Source organism: Chinchilla lanigera, unplaced genomic scaffold, assembly GCF_000276665.1.
Source record: "Chinchilla lanigera isolate Chin_1 unplaced genomic scaffold, ChiLan1.0 scaffold00089, whole genome shotgun sequence".
Classification (NCBI taxonomy): Eukaryota; Metazoa; Chordata; class Mammalia; order Rodentia; family Chinchillidae; genus Chinchilla; species Chinchilla lanigera.
Window position 1 is genome coordinate 4,426,287 of NW_004955490.1, and position 17,357 is coordinate 4,443,643.

Genomic DNA, 17,357 nt, shown 5'->3' on the forward strand with positions numbered 1-17,357 from the left:
GTGCTCTCAAACCCGACCCACATCCGCGGACTCCCTTGTCTTCTGGATTCCAGTTGTGTGTAGCCAGTGGAGAGCACTGGGGTGGGGAGTGAATTAGACTGTTCCCTGGGACCCTGCCTGAGAGATTGATGGGCATCCTGTGATTAAAGGTCATAGCTCCTATCAGGGAGTCCTCTCCACGTGATTCTCATTCTCCTTCCCTCTGAGTTCTAGTCACTGCTACTTCCCCTCTCTCCTTCAGGTGTAAAGTTACTAATGGGTCCCATTATTGCTATGCCTTTGGTTTTTTGTCTTTTTTTTTTTTTTTTTTTTTTTTTTTTTTTTTTTTGGTACTGGGAATCGAACTCAGGACCTTGTGCTTGCCAGGCAGGCACTTGTGCCACTGAGCATATCCCCAGCCCTATTACTATTCCTTGTATGCTGTAGTATATCCTATGATTTCTGTATACCCTGTGCCTATTTGGTAACCAATTTCCTTTATTATACTCTAATCAATTTATCCACTCTAAGAGTATCAATATGCTTTCTACTGAGACCCTGATAAGTCCACCAACCCTCTTTCTTTGTTTCCCCCTGATGCTTTTTCTGGTACTAAGATACATACTTACAAAGGAGGATTTATTATGTAAGGAAATGCAGTAGGTTTATGGCCATTAGTATGCTGTAGAAAATTAGCTTCTAAGTTACCGTCTCAGGATATTTACAATAGAGCCAAATGTCCCTTACCTACTGAGCAGCATGTGCTTTATCCTATCCCCAACTGACCTGGAAGAATATTTAGAGGCCATGACTCTCATACCTACTCTGCTCTGCAAAGTTAGTATCCTTGCAAAATTCCAGCAACCTGGGAGGCAATGGCCTGATGCATACTCAAGTCTCTGGTTTGCTATAAATCAGTGTGCACTCTTTTGCTTCCCTTGGATCCAGTTCGCAGGGAATGAGCTTACATCCTTTTGCTTCCCTTGGACTGGAGTCTCAGGAAGCCTGGGAAGGGGGGTACAGTTAAGCTTCTGGGATTCCACAACAGCTGCCAGCATTCTGGCCTGAGTGTCTCTGCTCTTTAACTGTGTCCAACCCAGAATGTTTTGTAGATGATCAGAGTTAAGATGGATATCAGAAATCAGCTACTCCAGAGACTCTTAACATAGGGTCTATGGATGAGTTTCAGGGAAATCCTTGAACCCCCCTGGATTTTATGTGGAGAATTAGATACCTGTACACACATGTACATTTGTCTGGAGAGAAGATCCACAGTGTTCATCAAACCCTTGAAAAGATTTTGGATGCAAAAAGGACAAAGAACTCAAAAGCCTCCAGGCCAGCATCCTTACTATATCATGGAAGAGACTAAGGCCCAGCAAAAGGGCACTGAGTCAGTGGCAGATTTGAACTTAGGATGGAGACATTAACTTTCATTTTTAAAACAAACCTTCTTTTCCTCTACTGAATACCAAAGCCATAACCACCTACACTTCATGTGTAGCAGACACCAGATAAGAGTTATATGAAATAGATAACTGCAATGGTCCCCAGAAACACATTCTCTTATTTTAATTGACTTTACTAAACAGAGCCAGGAGTTGTGTAGGGCTCAGGGCCAATCATAGAGCTTACTGGTGCCAAAGGATCAAGCAGGGTCTTTCCACCCCAGCACTCTCTGATGAATGGAGTTCTGTCTCGTCTCTGTTTCTCTGAGCCAACTTATCCCCAGGGCCCTGTGGAAGGGCAGGTGTCAGTCCTGGGCATGGACTCAGCAGCCCAACTCCAGCGCCTCTGCAGCTGTTCTCATCCATGAGAGGCCCCCTGTGGGAGCTGACACAGACTTTTGGATAAATGGCAAAGAAAAACTAAGGATAAAACATCTTTGAGCATCGAGGGGATTGTCAGGCTTCCAAGGCGGCTGGCATTTCCAACCTTAGGTTATTAAATCATGATCAGCTCCTGGTAAAATAGGGTAGAAAATCTTACTCCTTCCCAGCGCCTCTCTATGCCCCCTCTTTCTCATAGCACTGGCATCTTCATGCTACTCAGACTTATCTAAGAAGTTCTCACCTCTCTATAAGATATAAGAGCTTTGCAGTATATCTTAGGTATCCAGTGTGTCAGCGTGAAAAAAGCTAGCTTGAGTTCTAGTATCAGCTCTGTCACCAATTAACAATATGACCCATACAATTCACTTAACCTTGATGGACCTTTATGCCTCATTTATTTATGAAGAGGTTAATGAACCAAATGAGGTAATAGATGTGAAAAAACATGACAAAAATAAAGCAGCAAAACCTCTCACCATTAAAAGATAACTTATTGTAAAGGTCAAAAAGATAAATTCAAGGACCAATATGACCTTTCAGCATTAAAAGATAACTTATTGTAAAGGTCAAAAAGGATAAATTCAAGGGCCAATATCTTAACTGTGATCTGACTGCACAGAGTAAATCTAACTCTGTGGTCTGAAAGAAATTTAAAAATGGAAGGAGTAATGTCACCATTGCCTATGAGGCAAAGAAGACCAATGGAAGGACCAGTTGACAGAAACACAAGCCATTCCTAGAGGTACTTTACTATTGAAAGGCCTACAAGAAAAATTTCTGAGGACAAGTCATTCTTCTCCAGACAAGGATGGAGAGGGACCTGATTGGGACTAGTGCTGGAGAATCAGGGAGAGTCACCCTTAGAATGACTTGCCATGGGAATAGGTAAATTGGCTGCAGAGGGGCTGGGAATTCCCAGAAAATGAAGCAAATAGTGGGAATAGGACATCAATTCCTCCCTTGCTGATCAGCAAGGATGTTTTCCTAAATCCTGGGGATGGGTCACACACTGAAGCTAAGCACCGGGAAAGCAAGACAAAGGAAATCATAGACATAGTCCGCATTCCCAAGAAACGGATACTTTGCTAAGTGAAAGAGGTGTAAAGGACAAAATCCACTGAGGGAGCCAGGTTCTTAAACAAATGGTCTTTCATTGAGGGAAGATTGACACTGTCTTATTTTTAGGCAAATAATTAGAAAACAAATAGACCCAGAATTTAGTAAAGAATTCAGTCCTCTCTCAGCGGCAAAGCGCCTGCCTGGCAAGTACAAGGTCGTGAGTTCGGTTCCCGGTACCGGAGAAAAACCAAAAAAAAAAAAAAAAAAAAAAAGAATTCAGTCCTCATCCTTTGAGACTTTCTTTTCTATGTGATGCAAAAGATGGTGATCACTAGTAGTCTAGAAATAATGTTATTATATTGCAATATCCTTAATTAAGAATCTAAGATTTAGTGATGTTTTGTAGACTCTTCTTACACTTAACACTTACTGAAGATAATATTATTTTAAGTTTGTGTCTTTTTACATTTGAAATTAGTGGGGATAAAATGATGAAAGAGACAAATGAGAGAACTCAGAGAACTTTGATTCTCAAGGCAGTGGTAATAGTGCTAATTGAGACTGAGCACTAAGGAGGATATCTCTGAATAGGTGAAATTTGACTTCTGCTTTTGCAAATTGCAAGACTGAGTAGTCTAAAAAACATTCCTGTTGTAACACAGCTAAATCCTGTCTGAATAAATTGTAATTAGACAGGTTTTACATTTCTCCTCTTTAACAGTTTTATTGATATATAATTCAAATACCACAAATTCAACCTTTTAAACTGTGTAACTCAATGGTTTGATATCTTATATTATCAGTGTTTTAAATTTTGTAAAATATGTGTAACAAAATTTGACTATATATATATTGCATTAGTATTAATGCATTAATTATATATACACTATTGTCCAATCAATGTGACAATCAACCTGAGAGCAAAACAACTGTATGAGTAACTTTGTCTTTGTCATGATTCTGGGTAGAAAATAAAATATATAAAACAATTATTAGTTCTGTTGTTGTGACTGCTCCTCCTGGCATATATTCTTGAGTTTGAAACCTAAAGCTTACTTTTAAACAAATCTGAAGCTCAAGTTTATATTACTCATGTAATAATAAAAATAACAGCAGAGAAATAAAAAGGGGTTTCACATTGTTAGTGCCTTCCCAGGACCTTGCAGAAACAAATGTACATCTTTTTTGGGAGGAAAATATTCCCAATCAGGAATATTCAGGTAGTAATAAGGATTCCCAAAGATTTAGCCAAGCTGACTATAAACTTAGAATAAAAGAGTTACCAAACACATAAGGAAACAAGTCACTATGAGGAAGAATTAGAAAACAACAGATTCAAAGTCCAAAGGACTTTAGATAGAATTATCAGACTCAGGACATAGAACAACTTTAGTATGGACTACTTAATGAAGCAAAACATAGAATCCAAATGAAGCAAGGAAAAGAGACTGTTAGCTATGACCAGGAAATTTTGGGGAAAGCCAAAAAACTTCTAAAGATAAAAAGATCATTGTGCCTGACATGGTGGTACATGCCTGTAAACCCAGTACTCTGAAGGCTGAGGCAGAAGGATGGTCATGAATTTGAGGACAGCCTAGCTACATAGTGAGTTCAAGGCCAGCCTGAAGTATGTAGACAGACCTTGTCTCAAAAAAGCAAAACAACAACAATGACAACAATAAGAACGTTGAAATTTGAAATTAAATGAGTGGGTAAAAGAACAAATCAAACACATCTGAAGACAGAAAGAGAAAGAGCGAACTGGCAGATTTGAAGATATTTCCAGAATGCAGCATCAAGAGATAAGAAATTAGAAAATGTGAAAAACAAGATTAAGAGCTATGAAAGATAGAATGGAAAAATCTAACATACCTAATTTTAATATTTCTTGTATGGTTTTTGTGTTATTTTGTAAATGTATGTCTGTTAATATGTTTTCATTCTTTTATCTTTAAAATTAAAAAAATAAAAATAAAATGACTCAAAAAGAAACAAAAAATGTGAGAAAATTCACTGGTAAAAATATAGGCAAATCTAAATAGTACAGAATATATAAAATATTTTAAATAATAATGACTAATTTGTGTGGTTACAAATGAGCAAAATGGAGAAGAAGAATCAAAATGTAATAAATATATGTACCAATTCCCCATGATGAATATATTTGTCATGTATTGCAAACATATACTAATAAAAATATGTTACTAAAACGTAAACACACCCACACAAAAAAGCACAATGACATGTAAGTTCAGGGTTAAATTTGTCATACTTTACATTAAATTATGAATAAAATCTAGTCCTATGGATATAAATCTGGGTAGAGAATCTTCTGTGTTGAGGGAACTGTAAGCCCTGAAAAAGCTGACCAATGTCTGGAGATTGCTAGCATGTGTAATACAAGGGGCTGGATAATATGGAGCCAAGATAAAATAGCTTAAATTTTATTCTATCTACGGCCAGGTTTTGAAGGATTTTAAAATTGTACAATACAGGCTGGAGATGTAGCTCGCTGGTAGTAAGCAGTGCTTGCCTAGCATGCATGAAGCCCTTGGTTCAATCGCTCTCACCACGAATAACAAAATGGTCAAATGTTACTCTGATGCTGTACAGAGAACAGTACAGCTGCATGAGATATGGGGAATAAGAGCCTGGAAATATCACTGTATCAGTCATAAGAATATAGATAGTGTGTAAAGTCTCAGTACTGGAGTGGATCACCCGGTAAATGAATACAAAGAAAGGAGACCTGCAAATTAAACACAAGCTTTCAAATACTGAGAGATCTGGGAAAGAAAGAGAATCTAGCAAAGGAGGCTGAGGTGGGAATAAAACCAAAAGAGTGTAATATCCCGGAAGTTAAGATGGGAAAATATTTCAAGACAGGGACTTGATCAACTTATGTCACATTGCTGAAGGGTTGATGGAGTAAGATGAGGCTGAAAGTGACCATTTGATTGGACAACATGGAAGGCCCTGTTTGCCTTGACAGGAGCAGCCTGATGGAAAGCCTGATTGAATTGGATTGAGAAGATAATCATACATGTGGGATGATTTTGAAAGCAGTACAAATATTACAAAATGCAAGTATCATTGTTATTTCACCAAAATTTTAGGGAAGTGCAGGACACTGAATAAAGAAGCACTGCAGAGCAAAGTAGCTGCTTGCACAAGCAAAATATTGTCATGAAAAACCTACAGGCAAACATTCAAGATGACCCCAAGAAGATCATTTTGATAGGAAAGCCAAGTTTGTCTCAGAAACGTAGCCAGGGCTCACCAAGCCAACTCGGTGCCAGTCTTTGACTGGAGCCAGACCAGGGCTGGCGGGCAGGAAATATTCCAGAGTGAGAGTCGCAGTAACTTTCAGAAAAGGCCTCATCTGTAATGTTTACAGCCTCTTACATTAACTCACCTTGCGAAGCTTGCCAGACACTCTCTACGGGTAGGACACACTGTTGTCAGCTCTGGAAAGTTAGTGTGGTTTGTCTTTCTCGCCACAGGGTTTCCCTCTCGCTCACCACTGGGGCCACCCCTCTCCACAGACGCTCCTTGCTCCTGTCTTCACTCTGAATTATATCAGTAAGAAATCGTGTATTTTGTCTGTGCAGAAGATTGGCAGATGGATCTGGGAAATTGTGTGCACACAGCTTTGGAGGGTCAGATCGTCTGTTATTACAGTTAACAACGTGTATCTGCTTTTGGCAATGGCTGTTAAGAGAAAGGCACATTCCTGCCTCTCTGCTTTTGTTCATGTAGGGCCCTGAAATACCGCCTTTCTTTATCAAGCTCTGTCCCATCCATTCTGCAAGAATCAATTTTTGTGTCATCTTCTCTGTGAAGTCTCCCCTAATTCTCATGATTACCATTTTTCTCTTTGTCTTCCGTGTTGCTCCTTGCTTTTTGTGTCTCTACAACAATGCTAACAATAACTTGCTCTATGTTCTAACTGTTTGTGTTGTTTTAACTTGCTTATTATGTTGTCAATTCTTTGAAGGCAGGGGCCTTTTAGTATGCATTTCTGTGTCTCTTACATAGTTTCCCTTTTCCTCAGTAAGTACTTAATATACCAATACTGGTGGAATTGAACTTTCAGTGAAAATGGTTTACATGTTGAAAGCAAGTCTGGTAGGTTTATATATATTACCTTACTTCTTGAGGTAATATTTCTTTCTGACTAATTAGGTAAGTGGAATGCAGAATCTACTAGTAGCAGGCATGTATAAGAACTACTGCCAGTATCTGTAATATATGGATAGAGAATCTAATCAAGCCTAAATCAAGTCACAGGGTGAACTTTCCATTTGAAGCTAACAGACTCAAACTGCTGTCTCCATGTCCCAATTTGTACTTGAGCATATAGGTCGCTGGAGAATCCATATAATATATAGCTCACAGTAATGCACAATACTTGCTTTTTTTAAAGAGCATTGGTTTAATGGTTCCATCTTCATATGAGTTGGTTTTATTGATTTTTTGCTGGCATTTGATTAATTATAAAGATAAGTGTCATGCTTTCCTGTTCTCTTCTCTGACTTAACACCCAAGTATGACTCATACTGAAGCTGATGTCAGCAAGACCTTTGCTCTCTGAGGATATTGTCTTTGTCATCATACTGGCTATTCTATTTACTACTTTTGTCACCACCTCATGATGGAGACTTTTTCTCAAAAATCTAATTTGTAAAATCATGAATTTGTAGTGTAAACCAAGATGACTTTTGCATCATGTTATCTCCATAGCATTTATTTTCCTTTATTAGTACATGTTTGCAGTACATAATGAGTGCATTCCTCATGGGAAGCTGGTACGTAGACATAAAGCATCTTAATTCTTTTTTCATCCCTTTCTCCTCCCCTTCTCACCTCCTCCTATCTCTCAGTCTCCTTCCCATTTGCAAAAGCAAGCATTAAGTGAGTCTGAATTCCAAGAGCACTATTTCTTATACTTCATTCTTTTCATCATTAACCCCTTTTTCTCCTTCATCTTCTTTCTTTTATCTCTTGTCTTCCTTCTCTATCACATACTCAGTTTCCAGTAACGAATAGGAATTTTCTTGTTCATAAATTAGAAATGTGATTGATAAAGAGACTTCTTTTTTCAACCATATAAAATGTTGTAATATATATAGGGCACTGAATCGGAAAATGGAGCCTCTCCTGTCTAAGCCTTTAAGGTCAGGGCTTCAGGAAGGCATGTTTCCTCAGGCAACTGAATTGCTTTGTTCTAAATTGGCACAGGATACCTAAATGCTAGCCCCAGCTCTGCCATGACCTACCTGTGCTTCCTTGGACTAACTGAACATTTTGCACCTTAGATTTCTCATATTTAAGACACAGAAAATTCTATTTTCCCAACCCTGTGACAAAAATGGCTGCTGTGTCTCAATATCCAAGATATCTGGGATAGCCAGAGAAGCACACACAAAATGTGAATTTGTGTATATTTGGGAGCCAGTAAAATGTGAAGTGGGAAGGCCGGAGACGTAGCACAGTGGTAGGATGCTTGCCTAGCATGTGTGAGGTCCTGGGTTCCATCCCCAGTACCGTAAAAATACCTGAATAGCTGTATTGTAGCGTGAATGTGTTTGAAGCCAGCTACAACACTGTGAATTTGACAGAAGCATTAGGGGACTTTGCCTTTCTTAAAAGCTGCCCAAAGGAAGAGTTATCCAAAGCCTTTCTGCAAAGCCTGGGTAGAGGTTGAAAGTCTTGGAATTGGTAAATTATGGGTTACAGAAACAGCAACTCCCTACCAATCAGGAAGGTTTTGTTGCTTGGTAAGGGGATATCATAGTATGTGACTGAGATGTAAAAATCATTCATTTCATCTAAGTTTCAGCATAATAATATGAAGAATAATTTTTGAATGTGTGCATTTCTCCTTTCTTGTTTATAAATTTGTGTTTTTGTTACCTTTCAGATTCTCTAAACACTAATATCTGTTGTCTGCTGCATTGATTCCTTATTCTTGCTTTTCAGTCTTGCAACTTTACAAAGCTTCTGAATGTTCCTCCTTACCTTCTTTGCAGAAGGAGTTGAAGCAGACACACCCTTAGCTAAATTCTCATTGTCATAATCTTGCGACCAGAATCTATGGGAAGATATAGATGGAGGGATAAGCTTGGTTTTTATATTCACTAATGTGCGATACACTGGGGAAGATTAGGTGAATACCCACAGAGGCACAAACAGGACCTGAAATAAAGTATTAATTCCTAGAGACAGCTAACAGACAGTGAGGTTTCCTTTGATTGGTAAGCAAAAATGAAGGGAGCTAGTCAGGTTCAAGGGCATCCTTGTACAAGAAGATAGGGCACAGTTCTTCAGGGTCAGGGAGGTACCGGGATAAAACAAAGCGGAGACACTTGGTATATCAATGCTAAGGGCTTCAGATTGCATTGAACCCAGGTCAAAGGTGCTGGCAGGTGGTCTGCAGCAGGGCACAAGCCATGTAGCTTGTTATTAGATCTGTTACTTGTACCATGTGCTACCTGGATAATAGGCAGGATCCATTTTGGATCACTTAGACATGATTAACAATAGATCCCACATCACCTATAAGACTAAATTAAAATGTTTTGGTGTAGCTCACTCCATAGGACCGTGAGCTTCATGAAATCATGGCGTGAGTCTTATTTATCTCAGTCTCTCTAGTGCCCAAACATTTGTGTTACTGAGTGATTAAAAGCACAGGTTTTGAAGTCACATAGATCTGCCTTTGGATTCATTTTTTCCACCGGAGCAATTTACTTATTGTTTCAGGCTCTCAGGTTTCTTATCTCTAAAACAGTGATGACAATAATAGCAACTTCCAAGGTTTGTCCTGAGGGCAAAATGAGATGACAAATTGGGAATTACTGAGCAGAATGCTGTCACAGAGTATGTTTTCAACCAGTGCTAATTCTGGTTGTCATTACGTGATTGTGGACAAGTGGGTTTAAGAAATGTGTTAGTCTGTTTGATGAGGTTGAGACTCTAGACCAGGAAGAAGCTTAAAAGAGTGACCCTGGCAGTCTTCCAAGTCTCTCTCCCTTCTCTGGGCATCTGACGGATGATTGGAAGACTGAAACAATGGGGGATAATCTTTAAGTATCTTTCCCTTTGTGTAAAGCTTGCAACATCCTGGCTGGGGGAAGAGGGACTGTATAGACCTTGGGATGATGGGATGATGTTATTAATATAAACATTTTTCAAATGTAACATATTGCTCTCTGCACCCAGCAAGCTGTGCCTTTGGAAAACCATTGCTGGCAACCTGAATAGGAAGCTTAGAATGAATGATTAGATGCTTTGAACACTTATAAGCTAAGGAGTAGGATAAACATGTTTTGACTCTATGGTTTCTCTTGGGGTTTCCCTGATGTGCTGGACTAATTAGCAGATGTAATTAGGGAAGCTGAGAAGTGGGGAGACAGAAGGGAGCTGCATACATTCCCACAGACCCTCATTTCTTTGTGAGAGAGGGGCTTGGGGATACTGTCTCTATTGTGAAGGAGCAGCAATGCATAGGGTGCAAAAGAGCAGGAAAGGTTCCTTGGGAACATGGCTTTGTCAGAAGAGACTCAAAGTTATGTGATCCATTGCTCTTGATGAAATTTCAGCTGGGCAGCACTGTTTCTTCCTCTCGTTTCTCAGTGAAGAATATTATTCTGTGATACTGTCAAGTTCTGGGCTCATTGCTAACAAAAATCCTGTGTGTGTGTGTGTGTGTGTGTGTGTGTGTGTGTGTGCACGCAAGCACATGCACAAGCATCTGCGCAAATCAGTTAAGAAATGATGTCTTTCTTTTAGAACAAATATATCTGGAGGGAATGATTTGCACCTTTAGGTTAACTTCAGGGTCTATCCACTGGAAGCTGCAGGAAATCTGTCTAATCTGCTTTGGCCTAGACTCCTGGCTTCAGAGTTGGGCAAGGAGTACTCTGTCTTTGAGGTGCTGAGAAAAGGTAACATTCATAGGGACATCTGCTGGCTAATTTCCCTTCAGAGGAGGACATTCCATTTAGATATCGTCTCAATCTTACTCTTGATGTGATGGAAACAAGATAGCACACATGACATGCAGAGAGACAGTAGTATCTGCACCTTCATTCACTATGAATTGTGATGCCAACTCTGAGGGTGGTAGGTGTTTTGAGAAAAAAGAAGATCCTCACAAGCTGGAGATGATGGCTTAGATGTGAAACTTTTTCCTTTGCCAACATGGCATGAGGTTCATTATCACAAAAACATCAAATATCAATCCAGTGTTTCTGCTTTCTCCATGACAGGTAACCTGTCTCCATGATTTCTTCGGTGATGATGATGTGTTTATTGCCTGTGGTCCTGAAAAATTTCGCTACGCTCAAGATGACTTTTCTCTGGATGAAAATGGTAAGCGCAATCATTGGGTTTTATTGCCCCATTATTCTCCTCTCTTTGATCCTTTATGATTTCCATGGATTTATTTGGCCTGGAGAACATTCAGTCATAGTCCCTGAAAGGCAGATATTAATCTTTCTCCTGTACATTTGGACACATGGGCCATTAAGTGAGATGTTAACTGGATGTCCCAGAGGTCCGGCCTCCAAACTCAATAAAATTTACCATCTGTCCCAATAATAACCATATTTCTTGAACCACATATTATATCACATGGGCTAACAAGCACCATCAGAGCACAGGAAGGAATATTTGGAATCAGAACTTGGAAATTGTACATATATATATTTTATAGTCAATATCTTTTAGCTATTTGGCCCATGTTTTTTTTTTTTTTTTTTTTCTCCGGTACCGGGAACCGAACTCACGACCCTGCGCTTGCCAGGCAGGCGCTTTTGCCGCTGAGCTAAATCCCCAGCCCCCTGGCCCATGTTAATGGTTCCATTTTAGAAAGATTTTTCTACTATATTCTTAATATCAAATCCATTTCACACCTTTGGGTTTGCTGTCTTATTCTCCCTGCTTTGTGATTCAGGATTCCAGAGGATCCTGAACATTTCCCCTTCTAGCTACCTTTGCTTAATTCTAAGATTCAGGTACTCTGTAAGTTAAATGTAAATTAGTTCACATAGTAACAGGATTAGGATGTGATATGATGAAAATATACATTCAAAACTTTTTCTACTTAGGAGGAATAAAATGTGAGAAAACCAAAAGTAATTTTACTAATATATACTTTATAAACATCTCAAGACACAAAGACCTTAAAAAGGTGGCATTATGCTATTTTCCCTTTGTTTTTATGGCAAATGGCCATAAAATAGCTAAACAGATCCACACTGTGTCCAATTTCCTACACTTTCTCCATCTCCATCTCTGGGCAGAGACCACTAAAGGTCACCAATCAAAACAAGAAGCCAAACAAATAAAAATGAGCTTTCTCCTCAATTCGGTTTTCTAAAAACCTCAGTTTACCACTTAAATTTCAGTGTGCCTTTAATTAGTAGGTAGCAAGAAGGTGTTTAAAGAAATGACTTTCCTGTTTATCCTATTTACCCAGCTGTTTTATTCCACTTTTCATATCGTAGCCCAAGGTTGGGAAAAGCATAGAGGAAAGAATGCTAGACATGGTCTCAGGAGACTTAGCTTCTGGTCTTGTTCTGCTACTTTCTTGCTTTATGGCCTTAAGCAAAAGGCCTAATTAAGGTTTTCATACTCTCATCTGCAAAATGAGCATAATGATTTTCCTAATAAATTAGCATTATCAGTGCCCAACATAATCATAGCAGAGGATGCTGAGTGGCATGCATAGAGAGAGTGCTGCAAATGTGTCAGACTGCAGCTGAAGCAAATGCAGGAATGTTTGGCAGACTCTCCTACAAACCATGAGTATTCTCAAAACATAAGTGGCAGTATCATTGTTGGCCCATTTGTTCATTAAATCGGCAAAAGGCATTATGGTAATATGCATTAAAAATTGAAAGATCTCTATAAATGCAAGGTGGTGCTGGTGGCAGTGGTTATTTATATAAAATGACATGACAATCACAAGGTAAGCATAAAATGTGTGGTGTATAAAAGATAATAATTAGTAGCTTCCTAACCATCTTTTAAATTACTCATGGATGTTTTATATATGTAGCTATAACCTCCAAGATGTGAAGCTCTACTGCAAGGGAATTAATTAAACATTGTGTTCATTGGTTCTATTCTAAAACCCCTGTACAGTATTTCTTAAATGATTGTGCTGAATTATTATCTACTTGACCTGTTTCTAAAGTCTTGCCCTCAGTCCATAATCCAGTGACTTGAACACCTAGGTTAGCCCAGGTTGCTTTTGAAGGTTTTCCTCATGCCTTCCTCTTCCCAGCCATAGTTCCTACAGACAGTGAGCACCACCTTCTAGTCCTGAGACACTTGGGTGCTCTGGCCTTTGGTCATTATTCCCATTTCCCAAGGCTGGTAACATGCTACACCTCAATTCTACCTTCTACTAAGCTATCTACATCCTTTTGTCTCAGAATGCCGAGTCATGAAGGGAAACCCATCAGCCACAGCTGGCCCAAAGGCATCCCCAACACCTCAGAAAAATTCAGCCAAGAGTCCTGGCCCTATGCGCAGAAGCAAGTCTCCAGCTGACTCAGGTAACGACCAAGACGGTGAGTGCTGTTCTCTTAACTGTGCATGCTCACTCCATTTATGGAGGCAGATGCCCTCTGCATGTAGAGGAATGAGTTTCTCATGTTCGCTCACTCCTGTGTCTCCATGAATACCACCAATTCTATCATTCCAGACACTAGAAGAGGCAAACGTGGAATTACGGAGGCACAGCCATAATCTTTATTCTACTCAAGTGTATGCCTACCAAAAATCTGTCCTATTTTGTCATGCGTTCTATAATGCTTATTGTCATGGTTATTATCATTGTCATCATCTTCAACATCATCCAGGAAAAATACATTCACTGAAATAGCGCAGATGTAATCTGAAACTAAAAATCAGACTCTAGGACAAGAATGTCAAAATTGACACCCAGAATGCCAACATACTTGACACATGTAAGCTTCAGATTAATGAGATGCCATAACAAAAAAAAGATAAGTACACCATATGACTACAGATATACAATTTTTAAAAAGGAGAAAGAAGATAAATTGCATTATTCTCACAATGAGAAAAAAAAAAGCGTAGACTAGGTTCTGAAAACATGCAGAAATTTATCATAAAACATTTAGTGGATTGGGAGTAACCTAAATGTTGTGGTCTATGGATCATTGGCAGCACTTGAGCTGTTTGTTATCAGTCTGTGATGAGATTAGAACTTGTGCCAAGTGTAAGTTAACTATGCCACTAAGTAAACCATTTAGATCAGCTGACTTTTTTTTCCTCAGAGCATTAATGCATTGATGAAGGCAGCAGTGTGTTGATTTACACTCTGCCAGAAACTCTTTATCTTGTCTTGGTCCTGCACTTTGAGTGGCTCTGCTCTAAAAGGAAATGTCTTCCACTTTTTAAAAAAATGGCAAATGTTGTTAAAAGTAAAAGGCCACATTATCTCTGAAACAAAAAAGTAAAAGGCCACAGAAGTCCAAGTTCAGAAGCTTAGTAGACTCACACAGATAATTTGAATTCTTCACACTATAGAATTTGTGGTTCAGAAGACCTGTATATTTGTTCTCCCAAGGTCCAGAGTTCATCCTGAGCATTCTTCTAGCCCGAGAGCCTTTGCGAAGTATAAATTTCTTTCTTTTGGTTCCAGGAATCGAACTCAGGACCTTGTGCTTGCCAGGCAGGCACTGTGCCACTGAGCTATCTCGCCGGCTTGAAAAGTATAAAAACCCTTTAATTTAAGGCAATTTGAACAGCTCATAGGCTTTGAAATGCCTATACCTAGAAAACCAGCCTCTCCTGCCTACCCCACACTATGAAAAGTATGCGTACACCAACCATCTCTTTATTCTCAGGCAAAGGAAACTGAGGTGTGACACGACAGCCCAGGCTTTTCATATTTCCATATCTTTGCATATCCTGATCCACAACCCTGTAATTCCATCCTTCCAACTCACACCCTGCTTGAAAACTCCCATTCGTCCTTCAAGACCTCATATAGACATAGTTTTATGTTCTGTGCAATATCATAGCATGCCACTCATATCCCTGGGGTTATAGTCACCATACTGTGTTACAAACTGTGTGTTTATTTGTCTGCTTCCCCAGCTAAATACTGAGCCCCTCAAGGGCAAGGTTCTACATTAATTTTTGTATCCTCAGTGCTGAGCACAGTTTCTCGTCCCTAGTAGGTGCTTAGGTAATATTTCTGAAAGAATAGATGCATAAGTGCACCTATTTCACCAAGCCCAGTGTTAGAGACTTAGTGGACATTTAGGCAATTCTTGCTGAAGGAATGAAAATACATGTACTTTGATGACTTCTTGTTCAAGTGTGCAGAAGAGTGCACGAATCTATGCAAATTCATACTGATGAAACTAGTGATTCAGATTTTAACACTTGGAATGAGAATGAAATTATGTGGACAGTTTCTAAACAAAAGACTTAAAGAATTTTTAAACATTTGTTCAAGATTTATAAAGACTGGCAATAATTGCTTAACTAATCATTTTTTAGAAACAGCAATATTTTGGGGGACTTGTAACTGTACTGTTTATACCTTGCTGTGAAACAAATTACCACAAGACTTAGTGGCTTAAAATAAGTTTTCATTATCTCATAGTTTCTGTGGGGCAGGAATCCTGGAGTGGCTTACCTGGGTAGTCCTAGCACAGTTCTGTCCTTTTACTGCAGTGAGGATCTGGGGAGAGACTGCAAACATCAAAGGCTCCACTGGGACTGTAGGATCCACCACCAAAATGAGTGTTGGTGGGATCTCGCATCTGAGTGAGTGATTCAAGAGAATGAAAAGGAAGATGCAGGGCTTTTTATGACCTAGACTCCAAAGCCAATGTTGGCATTTCTGTGTTATTTTACTGATTAGAAGCAGTCCTTAAGTCTAGCTTACATTTGAGGGGAGAGAAATTAGGCTCCACCCCTTTAAAAGAAATACTGAATAATTTGTGGACCAATTTTGAAAGACTACCATGCAACTTTATTGAAATTCTCAGATAGTATCAGCCTGAAGTGAACAGATTTTCTCTGCAGACTATTCAGTTGGCTACCCAGCACATATGAATACAACCACCCAGAATTAAATACTGTTTCAGCACCTGTTAAATCACTGATCCTCAGTTTGTGGCCTATAAGACTTCCCTTCTACAAAATATATGCCTCATGGACAGAGACAAAACAGGGATACATTAGGACTCAGTAGATCTTAATCCAGGCCTGGGCAGGCAAGATATGCACTTGTTTTTCAGAGCTCCCTTGCTAGAGAAAGGAATGAGAATTTATTCAGACTCACAAGGCAAACAGAATACTCAGCTTGGGGTGGGGATGGAACGTGACTTGGCAGAGAGCAGATTCACAAACAATGCCTGTTCCCTACCACCAGCCTAGAGTGGCATTCTCAGTAGAAATAATTGGAATCCTTACTATAGATAGTTAATGAATATAAATGAAGCTAAGCCCTAGTCTAGACACCTTCATAGCAGTGAGTTTGGGCTCACCTTGGATAGAGCCTCCATATGGTTTCAATCCCATATAGCATAACTGTACTCATCCCATAACAATTGGTTTAGAGCCAAGTCCAAAGCAAGTCCTCAGTGAACATTCCACAGGGAAAAAGCTGATCTTAGGCAAAACAGTAACTTGGGTAAGGTTGGGGTTTGGCATGCGCATTATTTCCCTTTTAGCTCCACCTCACTCATGACCATTCGAAGCTGAAGTGGCCGGGTAGGATATGGAAGAGGAGACATTCTTTTAAGGAATTCAGCCATACCATTTCCTAGTTTTTTGAGTCATGGCAAATTTCTTGTCTTCTCTGAGGTTTCCCATACTCTTTGGATAAGAGATAATTTGTAATTGTATAGATAACAATAATTCTCTATTGTTATCAGTTATTTATAATTCACAGATGTATAAAGTAGCTCTCACAGGATCAGAATCAGATGAGGAGAATAATAAACTATGGAAAATGTGTGATTTTCAATTGACATAAATTTCTTACAAAAGATCAGGAGACAGAAGAGGGAAGGAGAGGAAGGGGACTAAAAAAAATTAAGATATGTTAAGTAAACGTACCTGCTCTCTATGATGAATGTAAACATTTTGTACCAGAAACATGCACTAATAAATTTTTAAAAATTCTTACAGACATTTGAGATTTAAGAAGAAAGAATTTCATTAAAAAGTCAAGATTTTCCTGAGTTGTTAGCAAGAGACATACGCAGGTTAACATACTTTTATTCAGAATAACAGTGGTGAATGGGGCTGAACATCTTTGTTCTTTTCTAGGACACGCAGGTAGTTCTACCCTGTTTCCATCTTGTATTAGTCTGTCTTTGATCTGGAACTTGTGGATCGATGTATATACCTTTATTTAACTTGAGTAACTAAAGGTTGTTTCCAGGAAATGAGATAGGACATTTCCAGGAAATGTTAACTACCTCT

The 17,357-nt window shown here is 39.1% G+C and overlaps 1 protein-coding gene across 2 annotated transcripts in view; it reads left to right on the top strand.

The window, feature by feature from the left end:
* The window catches only part of Dcx (doublecortin), a 114,749-nt gene that overhangs the window by 71,980 nt on the left and 25,412 nt on the right, over window positions 1-17,357 (top strand). The window contains exons 4-5 of one of the 2 annotated variants that reach the window (XM_005404644.2): window positions 11,144-11,246; window positions 13,316-13,453. In XM_005404644.2, coding sequence (XP_005404701.1) covers window positions 11,144-11,246; window positions 13,316-13,453 — 241 coding nt within the window. The remainder of the gene's footprint in view (window positions 1-11,143; window positions 11,247-13,315; window positions 13,454-17,357) is intronic. The other variant, XM_005404645.2, reaches the window with a different exon arrangement.